The sequence below is a fragment of the Ctenopharyngodon idella genome, chromosome 7, assembly GCF_019924925.1.
Source record: "Ctenopharyngodon idella isolate HZGC_01 chromosome 7, HZGC01, whole genome shotgun sequence".
In the NCBI taxonomy this organism is placed as follows: domain Eukaryota; kingdom Metazoa; phylum Chordata; class Actinopteri; order Cypriniformes; family Xenocyprididae; genus Ctenopharyngodon; species Ctenopharyngodon idella.
The window spans coordinates 46,405,634-46,420,635 of NC_067226.1; the positions used below are offsets into that span (position 1 = coordinate 46,405,634).

The 15,002-nt window shown below is 37.1% G+C and overlaps 1 protein-coding gene across 1 annotated transcript; it reads right to left on the reverse strand.

Annotated features, from left to right (window-relative positions):
• Positions 1-204: 204 nt before the first annotated feature.
• LOC127515137 (NACHT, LRR and PYD domains-containing protein 12-like) lies at positions 205-11,073 on the reverse strand. Its single transcript, XM_051898462.1, has 7 exons — positions 10,549-11,073; positions 8,639-8,829; positions 5,803-7,875; positions 4,572-4,745; positions 3,855-4,028; positions 2,419-2,465; positions 205-2,229 (listed from the first exon to the last, which is right to left on the reverse strand). Exons 2-7 carry the CDS (start codon positions 8,785-8,787, stop codon positions 1,691-1,693), a joined length of 3,156 nt encoding a protein of 1,051 aa, XP_051754422.1. The 5' UTR covers positions 8,788-8,829; positions 10,549-11,073; the 3' UTR covers positions 205-1,690.
• Positions 11,074-15,002: the final 3,929 nt, after the last annotated feature.

The window sequence follows — 15,002 nt, forward strand, 5'->3', positions numbered from 1 at the left end:
AATGAATGTTTTTATCATAAACTTGCAAAAACATGTTAAATCTAAAAATGTTAAATCTAAGTCAGAACAACTAAGTTAACCAAGGATCATTTGATATTTGATGTTGGATGGAGATATATATATATATATATATATATATGGACACCATATATCTTAATGATTTTGTAAACCTTTAGACATTGTTAAACAAAAAGACATAGTGGGTTGTACATGTATGAAAATGTTTTTATCTAGGTCCACAGGTGCAACACATGATCAAGAACAGACAATGTCTACTTCATGTTCTTATAGTTTATACAAAATGATGATCAGGATAAAAACGTTACTATAACACTTCTTTTCTCTGTAAACTTAAGACACTTCTAACAGTAGTATTTCAATGATATTATAATAGCTAAATGTAACATCCAACAAGAAATAATTAACATTATTGCACTGCCTTTCTCTGTTTGACATGAATATATAAAATAACGTTTAACAGACTTAGGATGCAAAACGGAAATACAAGCATGACGTTATTATTTATATACCCTTACGAAAAAGAAGTTTATTCAAGTGTGCTATTAGTATACTTCTTTTAAACTAAAAATAAGAAAGTATACTTTCAGTCTACTTTTTATATACTTCTCAGAAATATACTTTATGTACTTCTGGGAAATATACTTAAAATTGCACTTAAGTATACTTGACTTATACTGACAGAAAAGTCTAAGTATATTTGGCCTATAATTGGACTGAGTCTTTTGATAGACTTTACTTCCCTCTTTCCTCGCCATTGACTGAATTTTCAGGCTACACGGTAGGGGGCGCTGTTACGCATCTTCTGAAAGAGTACAGAATCTCCAGATCAAAACGCAGGAGAAGAAGAAGCTGAAACAAGCGACAGAAGATTACTCACGCAAATGTAAAATGAAGCGACCATCAAACATTAAACAGCATATAAATAAAAACTGCCAAACGTTATGAGGACTATGAAGCTTTGGGGGTGTTTATGGACTCGATCTACTCCACCTGTGGTGTTGATAAAAAAATAAAGCGAGAATAAAATGTTTTTAAAAGGTAAAGAGTTAAAGTAGCCTACATTTAAAGGTATTTTAAGTATAAAAAAATAATAGGAACATAGTAGTATACTTAAAGTGCAAAAATAATATATAAAAAGTGTGATATGTTCACTTAAAGAAAACTTAAAAGTATACTTGCACTAAACTAGTAGTTTACTGAGAGTATATTTCAAAGTGTACTTTCATATACTAAAAATGTACTAGTAGTAGTATTAAAATAGTAAACTACTAGTATACTTATAAGTTCACTTGTAGTACAGATGCAGTACAAATGAGAAACGTAGCTGTGAACTAGTTGTGTACTTAAAGTTTACTACTGTTACACACTTATAGTACACTTAAATGTATACTTCAATTGGGCCAATTTAGTCCCAAGCAGTATTAAAATAGTACACTTACAAGTTTACTACTAGTACATGTTTGATACTAGTATACTTACTACATAAAGTATACTTAAAAAATATACTTGAACATTACTTAAGTATACTTCTTTTTCGTAAGGGTACACTTATTTACAAATAAGAATATAGCAGTCAAATTTAAGTTATGTGCTGGGAGAGAAAACACTTCTCAAGTACATTAAACTCTCTCAAACTCACCACAGAGCTGACACACCTGCCTTACATTTTCTATATTTTACATAAACACACTGAAGAGCCACCGTCAACCCCAACCCCAAATCCTGCATAGAGGGGCTCAGTGAATGTGCAGTGGAAGGTGTAAATGTGGATCATTTTGCCTGTTTCAGAGGAAACACTGTAAAAAGACAAAGAGCCAGCTGGCTGATCTAGGTACACTCCTATGATGTTGGAACATGATGAGGGTGCGGGTATGTCAGTTCTTGCATTATTATGCCTGGCATAGTAATTTTTACCAGAGCAGACCAGGCTCCAGGACTTTTTGTTGAGTCCAAACCTGCAGTCGCTCCCTCCTTTCCTGTTGATACCTCGATGTGTGACTGCTATATGACTCCAGCCACTCCATTCAACCTCCCAGTAACAGCGTCCAGTCAAACTCTCTCCACACAGAACCTGCTCGTAGTGCTCAAATCTTTCTGGATGATCAGGATATGGCTGCTCCTCTTCCAAATATGTTGCCTTTTTGTTGTTCTCAGACAGAATGAGATGAGTGTTTACTGTGTTTAGATCGAATGTAAGATCACAGGCATCTGAAGAGAGATTAAAACATCAGTGATATCACTAAAGATCCTTGATATTGTCATTCTTGGCTTTGACTTTGCGACTGCAAGGCACTATTCTATAGCTGCTTTTGGATCATTTGTATTATAAAAGCACAATAATATTGAATTGAAAAAACTGAATGTGCATGCAATGTGCGTGTCAGAGAGAGAACCTACATTTCCTCAGTCCTGGTGTGATCCTGAAGGACTCTCCGTGGTCTAAACTAAACAACACAGAAGAAGGCATGTAAAAATGGTCTTTGAAAAACCTTTTTAAACCCTCACCTTTTCTACTGGTCCAGAGTTTGTTTTTTTTTGTTTTTTTTTCTCCATGTTGTGTGATTTGGTTGTATTTGTAAGTTAAAGGGATAATTCACCCAACAATTAAAATTATCCAATGATTTACCCACCCTCAAGCCATCCTAGGTGTATATGACTATCTTCTTTCAGACAAACACAATCGGAGATATATTTAAAAATATCCTGGCTTTTTCAAGCTTTATAATGGTAGTAAAACGCCTGTTTTGAGGCCCCCCAAAAATGCATCCATCCATTATAAATATAATCCATACAGTGCTCCTAAAGAAAAATGTTAGCATAGAGTGCCCCTAAAGAAAAATGTTAGCATAGAGCCCTGACACCTAGGATGGCTTAAGGTTGAGTAAATCATGGGATAATTTTCATTTTTGGGTGAACAATCCCTTTAATAAAAAAAACTGACTGTATAAAATACAGGGGCGTGGGAAGACGTTTTAGGTTGGGGGTGCTGTGTGTTTTTTTGTTTTGTTTTGTTTTTTTGGGGGGGACGGGTCACCACTTTTGGAAAAAGAAAATATTGAGTCTATAAAACACGTCAAAACACCACAAAGTACAACAACTGAAGGTGGACTTGCACTCAGGAGTGGAGCGTGGGCGAATTCTTTCTACGCACACTGCAACAGTGACAATATGACGTCACACTCTGCGTGTATGTTTTAAAAAACATTATTTAACATATAAATAACACTTTTTTAATAGCCCACTGTTAATATTTTCTTAGGCTTCTTTTTTGGCTATTCTTGTGTAACACTGTCTTTGTGTAACTTCTTCCCGTTATGTTATGTGCACACCATGGACACACCAAGACAAAACAAGAACTCAGGCCTTGGACACACTTATACACTCACATGCAAACAGGAACTTAAGACACGCACATACATTTGAATATCTGACCTCTCTTACTTGTTATTATATTTCTTAATATGCCATATATGGTAGGGGTTGACCGTTCAGTACTATAATTGTATGGACAGGACACCATGGATGATTCTGCTTTATCTTGTGTATAAATATGGCTATTCTTCCATATTAAATTTGAGAATGTTATGGTACTGCACTGTCTATGTGTCTGCTTGATCATTCTCCATCTACTTCCCGTGTTCCAAATAGGCACATAATATTGTAAGATCTATATATTGATCAATATAACCCTGAATCTATTCGAATAGTAATCCTATCACTGTATGCGTTGTGGTATCGGCAAAGATTGTTTCGGTGGCTAAGAGAATCGATGTTGGGATGTATCATGTAATATACACCCCTAATGTACACTACAGAGTTTCAGGTCAACATACTTGAGTATCTCCAGTGTGCTGTTTGGAAGGTTCAGTCGATCCGAGAGCATCTTGACTCCGGAGTGCCCTGGGTAATTGTAGCTCAGATCCAACTCTCTCAGGTGTGAGGGATTTGAACTCAGAGCTAAGGCCAGACAACAGCAGCCTTCCTCTGTCACCATACACCCAGATAATCTATAAACATGCATATCAACAGTCATATAATTTACAAACACATACACTGTTTTAGGGATAGTTCAGCCAAAAATGAAAATTCTGTCATCATTTACTCACCCTCGAGTTGTTCCAAACCTGTATGAATTTCTTTCTTCTGCTGAACACAAAAAAAGATATTTTGAAGAATGTCTGTAACCAAACAGTTGATGGGCCCCATTTATTTCCATATGGAAGTTAATGGGGCCCATCAACTGTTTGGTTACCCATATTCTTCAAAATATCTTCTTTTCAGCAGAAGAAAGAAATTCATACAGGTTTAGAACCAATTTAGGGTGATTAAATGATTTAAATTTAAATTTTGGGGTAAACTATCCCTTTACTTCAGATTTTAGAACTGTTGTACATGTGATAATTTACACATAGCATTAGATCAGATATTAAAAGTGATTGTGTCTTTGCACATATTGTACCACTGGAACCATATGGGCAGCTTGCATGAAACTTTCACACAGGGTTTTATTTTTCAAAATAATCTTTTAACTGTTAAAAACTCTTAGAAACCTCAGTTTCTCTAGTTGACAGTTTGGACTCTTCAGTCCATCAGAGAGAAGCTTCACCCCTGAATCCTGCAGGTCATTGTTACTCAGGTCCAGCTCTCTCAGTACAGAGTTTGATGACTGTAGAGCTGTGGCCACAATCTCACAAGATTTATCAGTGAGATTACAGTCAGCAAGACTATAAGAGAGAAAAACACAATTCAAATGTTATCTACAGATTACTGCACAGGGTAATTCAAATGTAAGTCAAATAACCTTTTCCTTAAAGGTGAAGTATGTAGTTTCTGTAACACTAGTGGCACCTAGTGTAATTGCAAAAATGAAGTATATTTTCAAACAACCTTACAAATGCCCCTTTCACGTGTTGTGCCTCCCCCAACTCAAACATCACAAACAGCTCTTATGGGTGCTTGTTAAGCCATGTCTCAACAGGTAAAAGTGGGCTACTTTCAACAAAAGGTCCAACATATTAGAAATGCATTTAGCTGTGTTGCTATGTGTCACAAGCAAGCAATTGATTAGGCATCACTCTGTCTTGAGCGAACGCAAACGTCTCACTTACAATAAACCCATTCTGCATTGGGCGCATTATTGACATGACATGCCACTACTGATTGAGGATGAGTAAACATTATAAACTGGTACATTTGTCTTTCTGAACAAATGTATGATGATGTTTTATTGAAGTGTCCATTGTAGTGTGTTGCATCGCAATGCCTCGTTCACTGTTCATGACCTGTTTAACCTTTGAAGCTAAACAAAGCTGAATGTCTTTTCATACCCTCTGGCTCTGCCTGCTACAGTAGCCACGCCCCAAACTCACACTATTGGTTGAGCTGTAAAGAGATTGACAGATCTATGCGGACCACTCTCAATGTTTACACTTTTGGAGGAGACAAACTCATGCTAATAGTAGTCAGTGAACAATAAACTGGGTTAAAAGAATGTATTATAACATAAAAAATCTTACATACTTCACCTTTAAGCCTGCAACTCACAAGCCCACTCAAAACAACTTGATAACAGTCAAGGCTGTCATGCTTATTGACTGTTTAGTCTAATTTTGTGAGAGACTTGGTTCAGCTTAATAAGGAAAAATCTGCAAAGTTGCAAAAACGTCAATTTATGCAAATTATATATATATATATATATATATATATATATATATATATATATAAATCAATCAGCAGAAGCAGCATCCATTAGCTTAAGTAACATAAGAATTTAACACTCACATAGCTTTTCGGCAGTTCTTCACAGCTGGTAAGAGTTTTCTTCGACCTTCTTCTGATGTATTAAATTTCTTGGGATTAAGTTCCTCCAGCACCTCCTCTGACATCTGAAACATGTAGGCAATTGTCGAGCAAAGCGCAGAAGAGAGTTTCTTCTCTAAATATTTGTCTGATTTCAGAAACTCCTGGATCTCTCTATACAGAGTCTGATCTTTCATTTCAAAGAGACAAAGAAAAAGATTGATGGATCTATCAGCTGAAAGATTATGTCCATGCTTAATTTTGTCTTTAATACAAGCAGTTGTTTTCTCAATGCTCCTTGAACAGCTGTGAGTGTTGGTCAGTAGATCCTTTAAGAGTTTCTGATTGGACTCCAGTGAAATGCCCAGCAGGAACCGGAGGAAAAGATCCAGGTGTCCATTCTCACTTTCTAAGGCTTTATCTACAGCTCCTCTGAGCAAATTATGCAGGGAATCAAAAAACCTTAGTGCCTCCACAGTGTTAATTACATAACTATAAAACACATAAACAGCTGCCAGAAACTCCTGAAAGCTCAGATGCATGAAGCAGTAGACTTTCCTCTGATGAATTACAGATTCCTCTTTAAATATCTCGGTACAAATCCCAGAATACACAGAGGCATCAATGACATCTATGCCGCACTCTCTCAGATCCTCCTCATAGAACATGATGTTGCCCATCTTCAGTTGTTTGAAAGCAAGTTCAGCAAGTTTCAAAATCACTTCTCTGTTGAACTGCAGGAGTTTACCTGGATCTCTCTCAACATACTTCTGATTCCTGATGTTTATCTGAATGAGCAGAAAGTGGATGTACATTTCAGTCAGAGTTTGAGGGATTTCTGCACTGTCATCTTGTTTCAGGATATTTTGAAGCACAGTGGATGAGACCCAGCAGAAGACAGGTATGTGGCACATTATGTGGAGGCTTCTTGATCTTCTGATGTGTGAGATGATTCTGCTGGCTTGATGCTGATCGCTGATCCTTTTCCTGAAATATTCCTCCTTCTGAGGGTCATTGAATCCCTGAATTTCCGTCACCCGGTTAATGCATTCTGAAGGGATCTGATTGGCTGCTGCTGGTCTAGAAGTGACCCAGATGAGAGCAGAAGGAAGCAGCTCTCCTCTGATGAGGTTTGACATCAACACACCTATGGATGAAAACTCATTCACATCACAAACTTTCTGTTTGTCTGAAAACATCAGTGTGATTCTGCTTTCATCCAGACCATCAAAGATGAATACAACTTTACATTCATCATAAATCTTTGAGTCTAGATCATGAAGTTCAGGAAGAAAGTCAAGCAAAAGTTTGTGAATACTGTACTGATCATCTTTAATTAAGTTCAGCTCTCGAAATGGAAGCACAAACATGAAGTCTATATCCTGATTCACTCTTCCCTCTGCCCAGTCCAGAATGAACTTCTGCACAGAGACTGTTTTTCCAATTCCAGCGATGCCTTTAGTAAGAACGGTCTTTATTTTGTCACTCCCCTCTCTTCTCTTCCCCTCACATCCTAGTTCAGTTAAAGATTTAAAGAGGTCATTGCAGTGGATTTGAGAATGTTGTGTCCTGGGTGTTTTCTCCATCTGTAACACTTCATGTTCTTTATTCACCCCTTCACTTTCTCCCTCTATGATATAGAGCTGTGTGTAGATCCTGTTCAGGAGGGTTTGATTCTCCTGTAGTTTGATACCCTCAAATAAGTTCTCATACTTGTTCCTCATGCTGGTTTTGTGTCTCTCTTTGACTCTCTGCAGGACATCATCCACCAGAGAATCCTGCTGCAGGTTTTTAGACTCCTCTAACAGGACTGTTTGTGTGTAACAGAGAGCAGAACCAGCAGAACTGGATCCTCCTGAGACTTTATCTGTTTGTAGAATGGGCCGTGTTCTGGATCTCTTCCTGCACTGAGGACAGTCAAAGTCTGATGGACTGGATTTAGTCCAGTAGCAGCTGATACACTGTTTGCAGAAACTATGTCTACAGGTAATAGAGACTGGGTCTCTCAGAACCTGCTCACACACTCCACATTTGGAACTAACCTGGAGCAAACCCCTGCAGAGAGACTTTAGATGTGTTATATGGTAACATCATTAGCACTGCATGCACTTATAAGTTTTTGAGTGCTCTAATTAGCTAATCGTAAGATAAATCTTGCTTTATTATTATTATTTGTGAATTTCTTAAATAACCAAACTTTAACAGCATGAGGGCAGATCCCTCAAGTGCAGCTGATGACGCCGTGACGCTCGAGTGATCAAGAACATTCCAAAATACAAATAACATTTCTCTTGATCCCTCCATCCTCATTTTCTTTCCTCGCATCTCTCTCCTCACATCCTTCAGGGGGTGGAGCTGAGACGCAAGGAAAGGAAACAAGGATGCACAAATAAGAATTGAGAAGCACCCCTACTCCTACTTGCAAGTAGGAGTGCTGGCTATGGTTACTCCAGTTTGCCGAATATACTCTAGGTCACATAAAAACATGGACAGTAAGAAAACTGACGGGTCATGTGTTTTGGTTTCAGATCCTCCAAGTTCCTGAGAAAATTAGAGGTGAGCGGGTGGAGCACACCCTACTAGAAACATCAGCTAGATCAGCTCAAGATGGACAACCATGACTAATAGAGATCAATGAGAGTGAGTGGTGACAAAAACAGCTAATCATATTTGCTTTTCATTAATACACAGCCACATGCTAAAGATGGTGCTTTGTGAATCTGCTTACAGATAGACCATGGAAAGATAATATATATGAAAGCAGCAAGCCTATGTTTATCCATCTGTACTGTATTTATGATTTAATCTTGTTTCTCACTTGGGGTCAGAGGTCACTGCTTCACCACTGAATTCAGGTGGCATGCCCATAGATACGTCACTCTTCAGAGACACACAGCTGGGTTCTGGAGTTCCTGCCCTTTTGGCCTGAACAGAAAGTCCTTCCTCTTTCTTCTCATAGAAACTCATTTTAGAGGCACTGCTGCTCTTCAGAAGTGGCTGGCATTAGGTCTGCAAATACATATACACCTTAAAATGGGGCATAAAGTCAAGGTTATACAACTGTCCTAAATGCTGATATCATAACAAAGGAAAAACATTGCTTTGGCGTTGTTTGTCACTGCTGTCAAACTAAACCACTATTAAAGTACATAGAGCCAGTCTAACTTAGGCAATAGGCCTCCATTTAGCTTAACAAGCAAGTCTGGCGTTGATGTAAAATAGCGTTGTGGAGGGTCGGAAATGCTACCAAAATTAATAAAAATGCAGGCAAATTTCAAGATATGAATTGTCCCAGTACAAGATTTTGTCTTTTATATCATATGATATAGGGTGCTTTCACACCTGCCTCTTTTAGTTTGGTTGAATCGCACTAGAGTTCATTCTCCCCTTGGTGCAGTTCATTTGGCCAGGTGTAAATGCAGCAATCGCACTTGGGTGCGCACCAAAAGCGGACCAAACAAGCATACAGAGACCTCTTTGAAGAGGTAGTCTCTTTATGTTTTTAAACGAACTCTGGAGCAGTTCACGTGAGAGGTGAAAGCAAAATGATTTGTTTTGCTCTATCCTCTGCGCCTCCGCGTCCGTCGTTACATTGGGCGTCAGGTCAAAGGATACTCTTCCGCCGCAAATCGACTTGCGCATTCTGCATACGGTCATCCGCCGGAAGCTAGTTATTTGAATTTATAATGGAATTTATGGTAACACTTTACAATAAGGTTCATTAGTTAAACATTAGTTAATGTATTAACTAACATGAACTAACCATGAGCAGTACATTTGTTACTGTATTTACTAATCTTTGTTAACGTTAGTTAATGAAAATACAGTTGTTCATTGTTTGTTCATGTTAGTTCACAGTGCATTAACTAATGTTAACAAGATTTTAATATTATGTATTATATATATGTATTAGTAAACGTTGAAATGAACATTAACAAAGATAAATGCTGTATAAGTGCAGTTCATTATTAGTTCATGTTAACTAATGTAGTTAACTAATGTTAACTAATGAACCTTATTGTAAAGTTACCGAATTTATAATATTTTTTTTTATAAAAAATTTCTATTTAAAAATAGAAATTTCTTAATTTTGATTTGCTTGTTTACCAATTCCAGCATAATGCCAACAAAGGACATATTTATTTAATGTGTGAGTAATTTAAAGATGTTCTACAGAATGTAACTAAGTTCATTTTTTTATGTAAATGTTAAAATATTTATGATAGGAGTGATAGGAGTTTTTTTCACCTGCCCTCCAAAATGTCTGTGCACGACCCTGAACATGAATACATAAAGATGAAGAATGCTTAATCATGGACACACTTTTTTTGTCACTGAATCAGAACAGCATTCAGATTTTATTTTTTGATAAGTATCTTATACAGCTGAACTGAATCTAAACTTATACAGCTGTTTCCTCTTAAATCCTGAATAAATGGAAACACACACACACACACACACAGACAACAGGGATGCTGTCCTCGTTGCTTAAAAAAAAAAAAAAAACAGGCTACTATAATCATAACTAAATTATAACTATTTATGGTTCATTTTAGATATCTGAAACTAATCACAAACTGACTATTAAAAACGAAATGCTGGTGGGTCTCTGTCTGCATAGCTATCGAATCTTAAAATGTTTGCCAATGCCTCAGGATATCGACCATATACCATTGTATTTTGGCTATAAAAATTCAAGTTATGGAAACAAACAAAAATATTACTTACCTCTCAAAGAACATAAACCCCGAGGGTCACACCCAGACAATCATGAATAAAGGGAGCCCTATGTTCCTGTCTGTCGAATCAGGTGGTCGCGCTTAATTAGTCTGAAGTCCAAATACAAGCCTAACGTTACATTCTGCTTTCTCACCCTTCTTGTGTGTTTTAACGTTGCGACAAAAACGCTCGCGAGTTTCACTTTCAGATTTCACGATGGCGCAAGGAATGAATCAGTATTTGTTGAACTATCTGTTGCAATACTTTAATAACCTATATTATATGTAGTAGCATTTTTACAAAATTACTGTCTCTCCAACCTAGCCAACTGATAGTGGTTGTTGTCGTGCTGTCCGTGTCGAGCTTGACGCCATGACAACAACAGAACCACTATCAGTATATCTGAAACTAATCTGGTTACTCCAGTTTGCCGAAAATACTATAGGTCAAATATAAACACGGGCAGTAAGAAAACTGAAGGGTCATGTTTTTGGTTTCAGATCCTCCAAGTTCCTGATAAAATTTGAGGTGAGCGGGTGGAGCACACCCTACTGGAAACATCAGCTAGATCAGCTCAAGATGGATAACCATGACTAACGGAGATAAATGAGAGTGAGTGGTGACACAAACAGTAGTCACTTACTAAAATTTCTATAAACGCCCAGGCGTATTTTTATTTTTATTTTTTTTTAATCATTAGAAACACATTATTAACAAATATAATGACAAATCAAATTTTAAACCAGCAGTAAAGCTTACTTTTTTAAATATTCAGTGAACTGATAAATGGCGCCATCAGGTGGGTCACCAAAGTCCTTCTCAGTCACTGTCACTGATATATATGAACTTATAAAGATCAGTGGTTTCACTGCATACAGAACTTATCCGTGTAGATTTTTCAGATAGTCTTTGAGATGCTTCTCAAAACTGACTTATGCTGGCCATATCTCAGTTGTGTCCAAACGCTTATTCTATTGGTTCTCCAGCATCTTCTGCACATTTGTTTGGAATTTTATAGCACTTTTACATTTTGCTATTTTTAAAAGTGAGTGACAGCATCAAATAAAATAACTCGCCAAAAACCAACTTGACAAGGAGTGACAAAATAGCCTAACATTTTTTGTTGAGTATCACATGTGATACATCAGGCTTTTATGGCTCATATAGTATGAATGAGCTCATATACTCGAGAAAGAAGAAGAAACAGCTCGTTTTTATTCAGAGGCCCAAACTGAGCAAAATTATGCAATTTGGTGTAACTGCTGATATTTATATGGCCAAAAACTAAGATGAAATTCTGATGCTTGTAATGTAAATAAATGACATCTTTATAACAACATAGCAGATACTTTAATGCATAAAAATATTAGCCAGCACTCTATATCTGCCAATAATATGTCTTAGTAAGATGATATTTAAATGCTTCGTTTTATGATCGAAGGTCTGTAGTTTTAAAACATATAATGCAATGCAATGATTAAGAGATGAACAGATAAACTTTCCTCAAAAGCCTGATGGATCATATTTGAGATTTAGATATTTTTGATGATTTTTTAAAAGAAAATGATATAAGGATAATCAAGTAAACCTACAGTAAGTAGCTTCAGTCCAGTAAGTGTTCATCTTGCACAATATAAAAGTTATTCTTATGTTTACCTTATAAAAATCAGTAAGGATTTCACAGCAAAAAGACACGTGAACCACAAGCTGAAGGTGGACATTTTTAGAATTATAATAAAAGGCCTTTTATTTGCTGAAAAAGTATAAACTATCAATCAGACGACAGACGACATGTAGTAGATTGTTTGCAACAGGTTCTTCAGTAAAGTTCTGATTATTTTGATAATTTAGAGGCTTTAGAAATGTGCGTGTCAAATATGATACCGTAAGCTTCATAGGGTTAAATCTCCAGAGTTCATTAAAGAGTAACATCTGAACAGTATCTGTACAGTGTAGTTCTCCTTTGAACACCAGGTGGAGACAAATATACATAAACATAAATCAGTCGTAATCATTTTAAGTAACATCTTAAAAAACCTTACCAGGCCTTTACTTTGTTTGCAAATAAATCGTCCTGAATGTAACTTCTGACAGTCGCATGCCACAAATATGTCACAAATTTTTCATAGCTTTAGTGCTTTGAGGGGAAAAAGGCAAATTTATGGCTTGTGTAAAACCATTTGGTTGTATTACCAATTAAAATAACTTCTAGATATTACATTGCAAGGTCATTTTATGTATTGTATTGTGAATACATTTTTTTTGTGTGTGTATCACCGCACATCAGTGAAGACAGTGAGACGGGTCATTTTGATACATAATCTTATTTAAAACGGCTGGGTGTGCACCATGCACATCACTAACATCTCTATGAAGGCCAGAGGTTTGGCGAGGAATTCATATGCTAGATAGTGAGCGTTTTGGACAGCTTCAACTCCCCAGCTCTGGTTTGAGGTGTACAGAGGCAGGGTCATGAGACACGGGACACAGAGACACTGCCTGTGAGCGTTCCTTCAGGAGCTCAGTTCACCTCTGTGAAGTGTAAACACACAGACACCGGCATTGTGACAGAGTAACATCTGTATGTGCCTGAAACAAATCTGGCCTAAAGCAGGACACAGTGCGGGCACACAGTGATGGTTGTAGATGGGATGGGTGGATGTATAATGACACGCCTTCCTAATAATAGTGTGCTGAAGTGAAGGTGGGGGAAGCACTGTCAGCTGTGACTCTTGTTATTCCCAAAAAGGGCTTGCATTGCCAGTACCAGCTAATTGTTTACTAGCTGATATCATATGTCATTTACAGTTTTAGCACATTTCACAATTTTTAGCCCGTGAAACTACAGTATTGCCAACGACAGAAAAAATGGTGCACCAGGCACATGGTCCAAAAGGGTTGTGCCTAGTCTCTTAATGAGTCATGGGTGTGTTTTGGGCGTAACATGCAATAAACCAATCAGAGTCTCATCTCCCATTCGCTTTAATAGCCAGTTGCGTTTGCACTATATGGCGGATTCGCTATTTACACGTGTGTGTGCTGCTGCGCGTCCCTGTGTGTGTAACAAGCAGAGTGTATACAGGCTGTGTACCCACCTATAGGCGCATATTACTAACACGCCCTTTAAATAATTTTTTTTTTATAAAACTGCATCATTGACTTTAGAGCAGGTTTTTGTTGGTCAATGGCGCAGTCATTTTCAGTTGCCTCAAAATAGCAACACGCCAACAATGCGCCTGAACACACCTCGTTTTCAGACCAGCACGCTCATGGGCGAACAGATGGGCACGAGTGCATTTGCTATTTAAACAACATGGCGCTGATAACTGCGTCGGGCTGAAACTAGCAAAAAACACTTGTGTTGTGCCTGGCGGGGTGTATGATAGGGCCCTTTGTGTTCTATTAAACGGGTCAATGCTTGCAAATCAGAAGGTGGAGTCCTCATCCTTCTGATGAGCAATTCTTTTTGCTTATCAATGGGTAGAGAAAGTTTCTCCAATGAGATAAAAATGGATTTAAAAATAACAGAATTTGTATGTAAAATATGCGAATCCACTCAGCGAGTCCACTCAGGATTGATATTGCAATTGCCCTTCTTCCTGAACTACATGATCTTTTTTGTTTTTAGCATTTTAGAAAATCAGACAAAATATCAGTGAGTTTCTGTGAAAAAAAGAAGCTGTTCAGACAAGTAGATCTGAGGATTTAGCCGTTTATCATCTGAACTCGGCCACCTGGCGAGATCTATTGTATGGCTCAGTGTTTCTCTATTGGGCTGGTCAGGATTCTAAAACCGTGTTTTGAAAGAGCAACAATATTTACAACTGTCATGGGAATCAAGCTACTTGTGTCATAATTATAGCTGACTATTGGCCAAAAAAAAAAGAAAAAATCACCTATTGATCATATATTTCTCTGATTTGCATTGTTTCAATATACATCACTCAACTGATAGCATCACTTTAAGCATAACATTATTTATGCAACCAGTCATCTGTGACGATGGGCAAGATTTTCACTTTTTTGGTTAGCGTAACTTGGTTATGCAAGTGAATCTTTACACAATATATTTTTACTGAAGGGAGATTAATGGTTTCCAGATCAACTTTCTTATCTAGCTTGCTGTGCTTACAGTTTGGTCAATAATAATAATAATAATAATAATAATTGTAAACACATAACAATAATCACCGTTATTATGAAAGGACACTAAGGGATTTGAATAATGAATAGGTGCTGAATAATGCTGGTCCAAAAAAAGGTTGAGAAAAACTTTTTATCAGCACACAGAAAACATTCACTTACTGTGACTTTAATTAACAGAATCATACTCATGGGTCCGATTATCAGGGAACAAACTGTTAAAATGGAGACCCTAAATGCACCGCAAGACACTGTAGAATTAAAGAAACTGCCAAATCCATGAATAATCAATAACACAATCACTGGACTTTTAATATTTT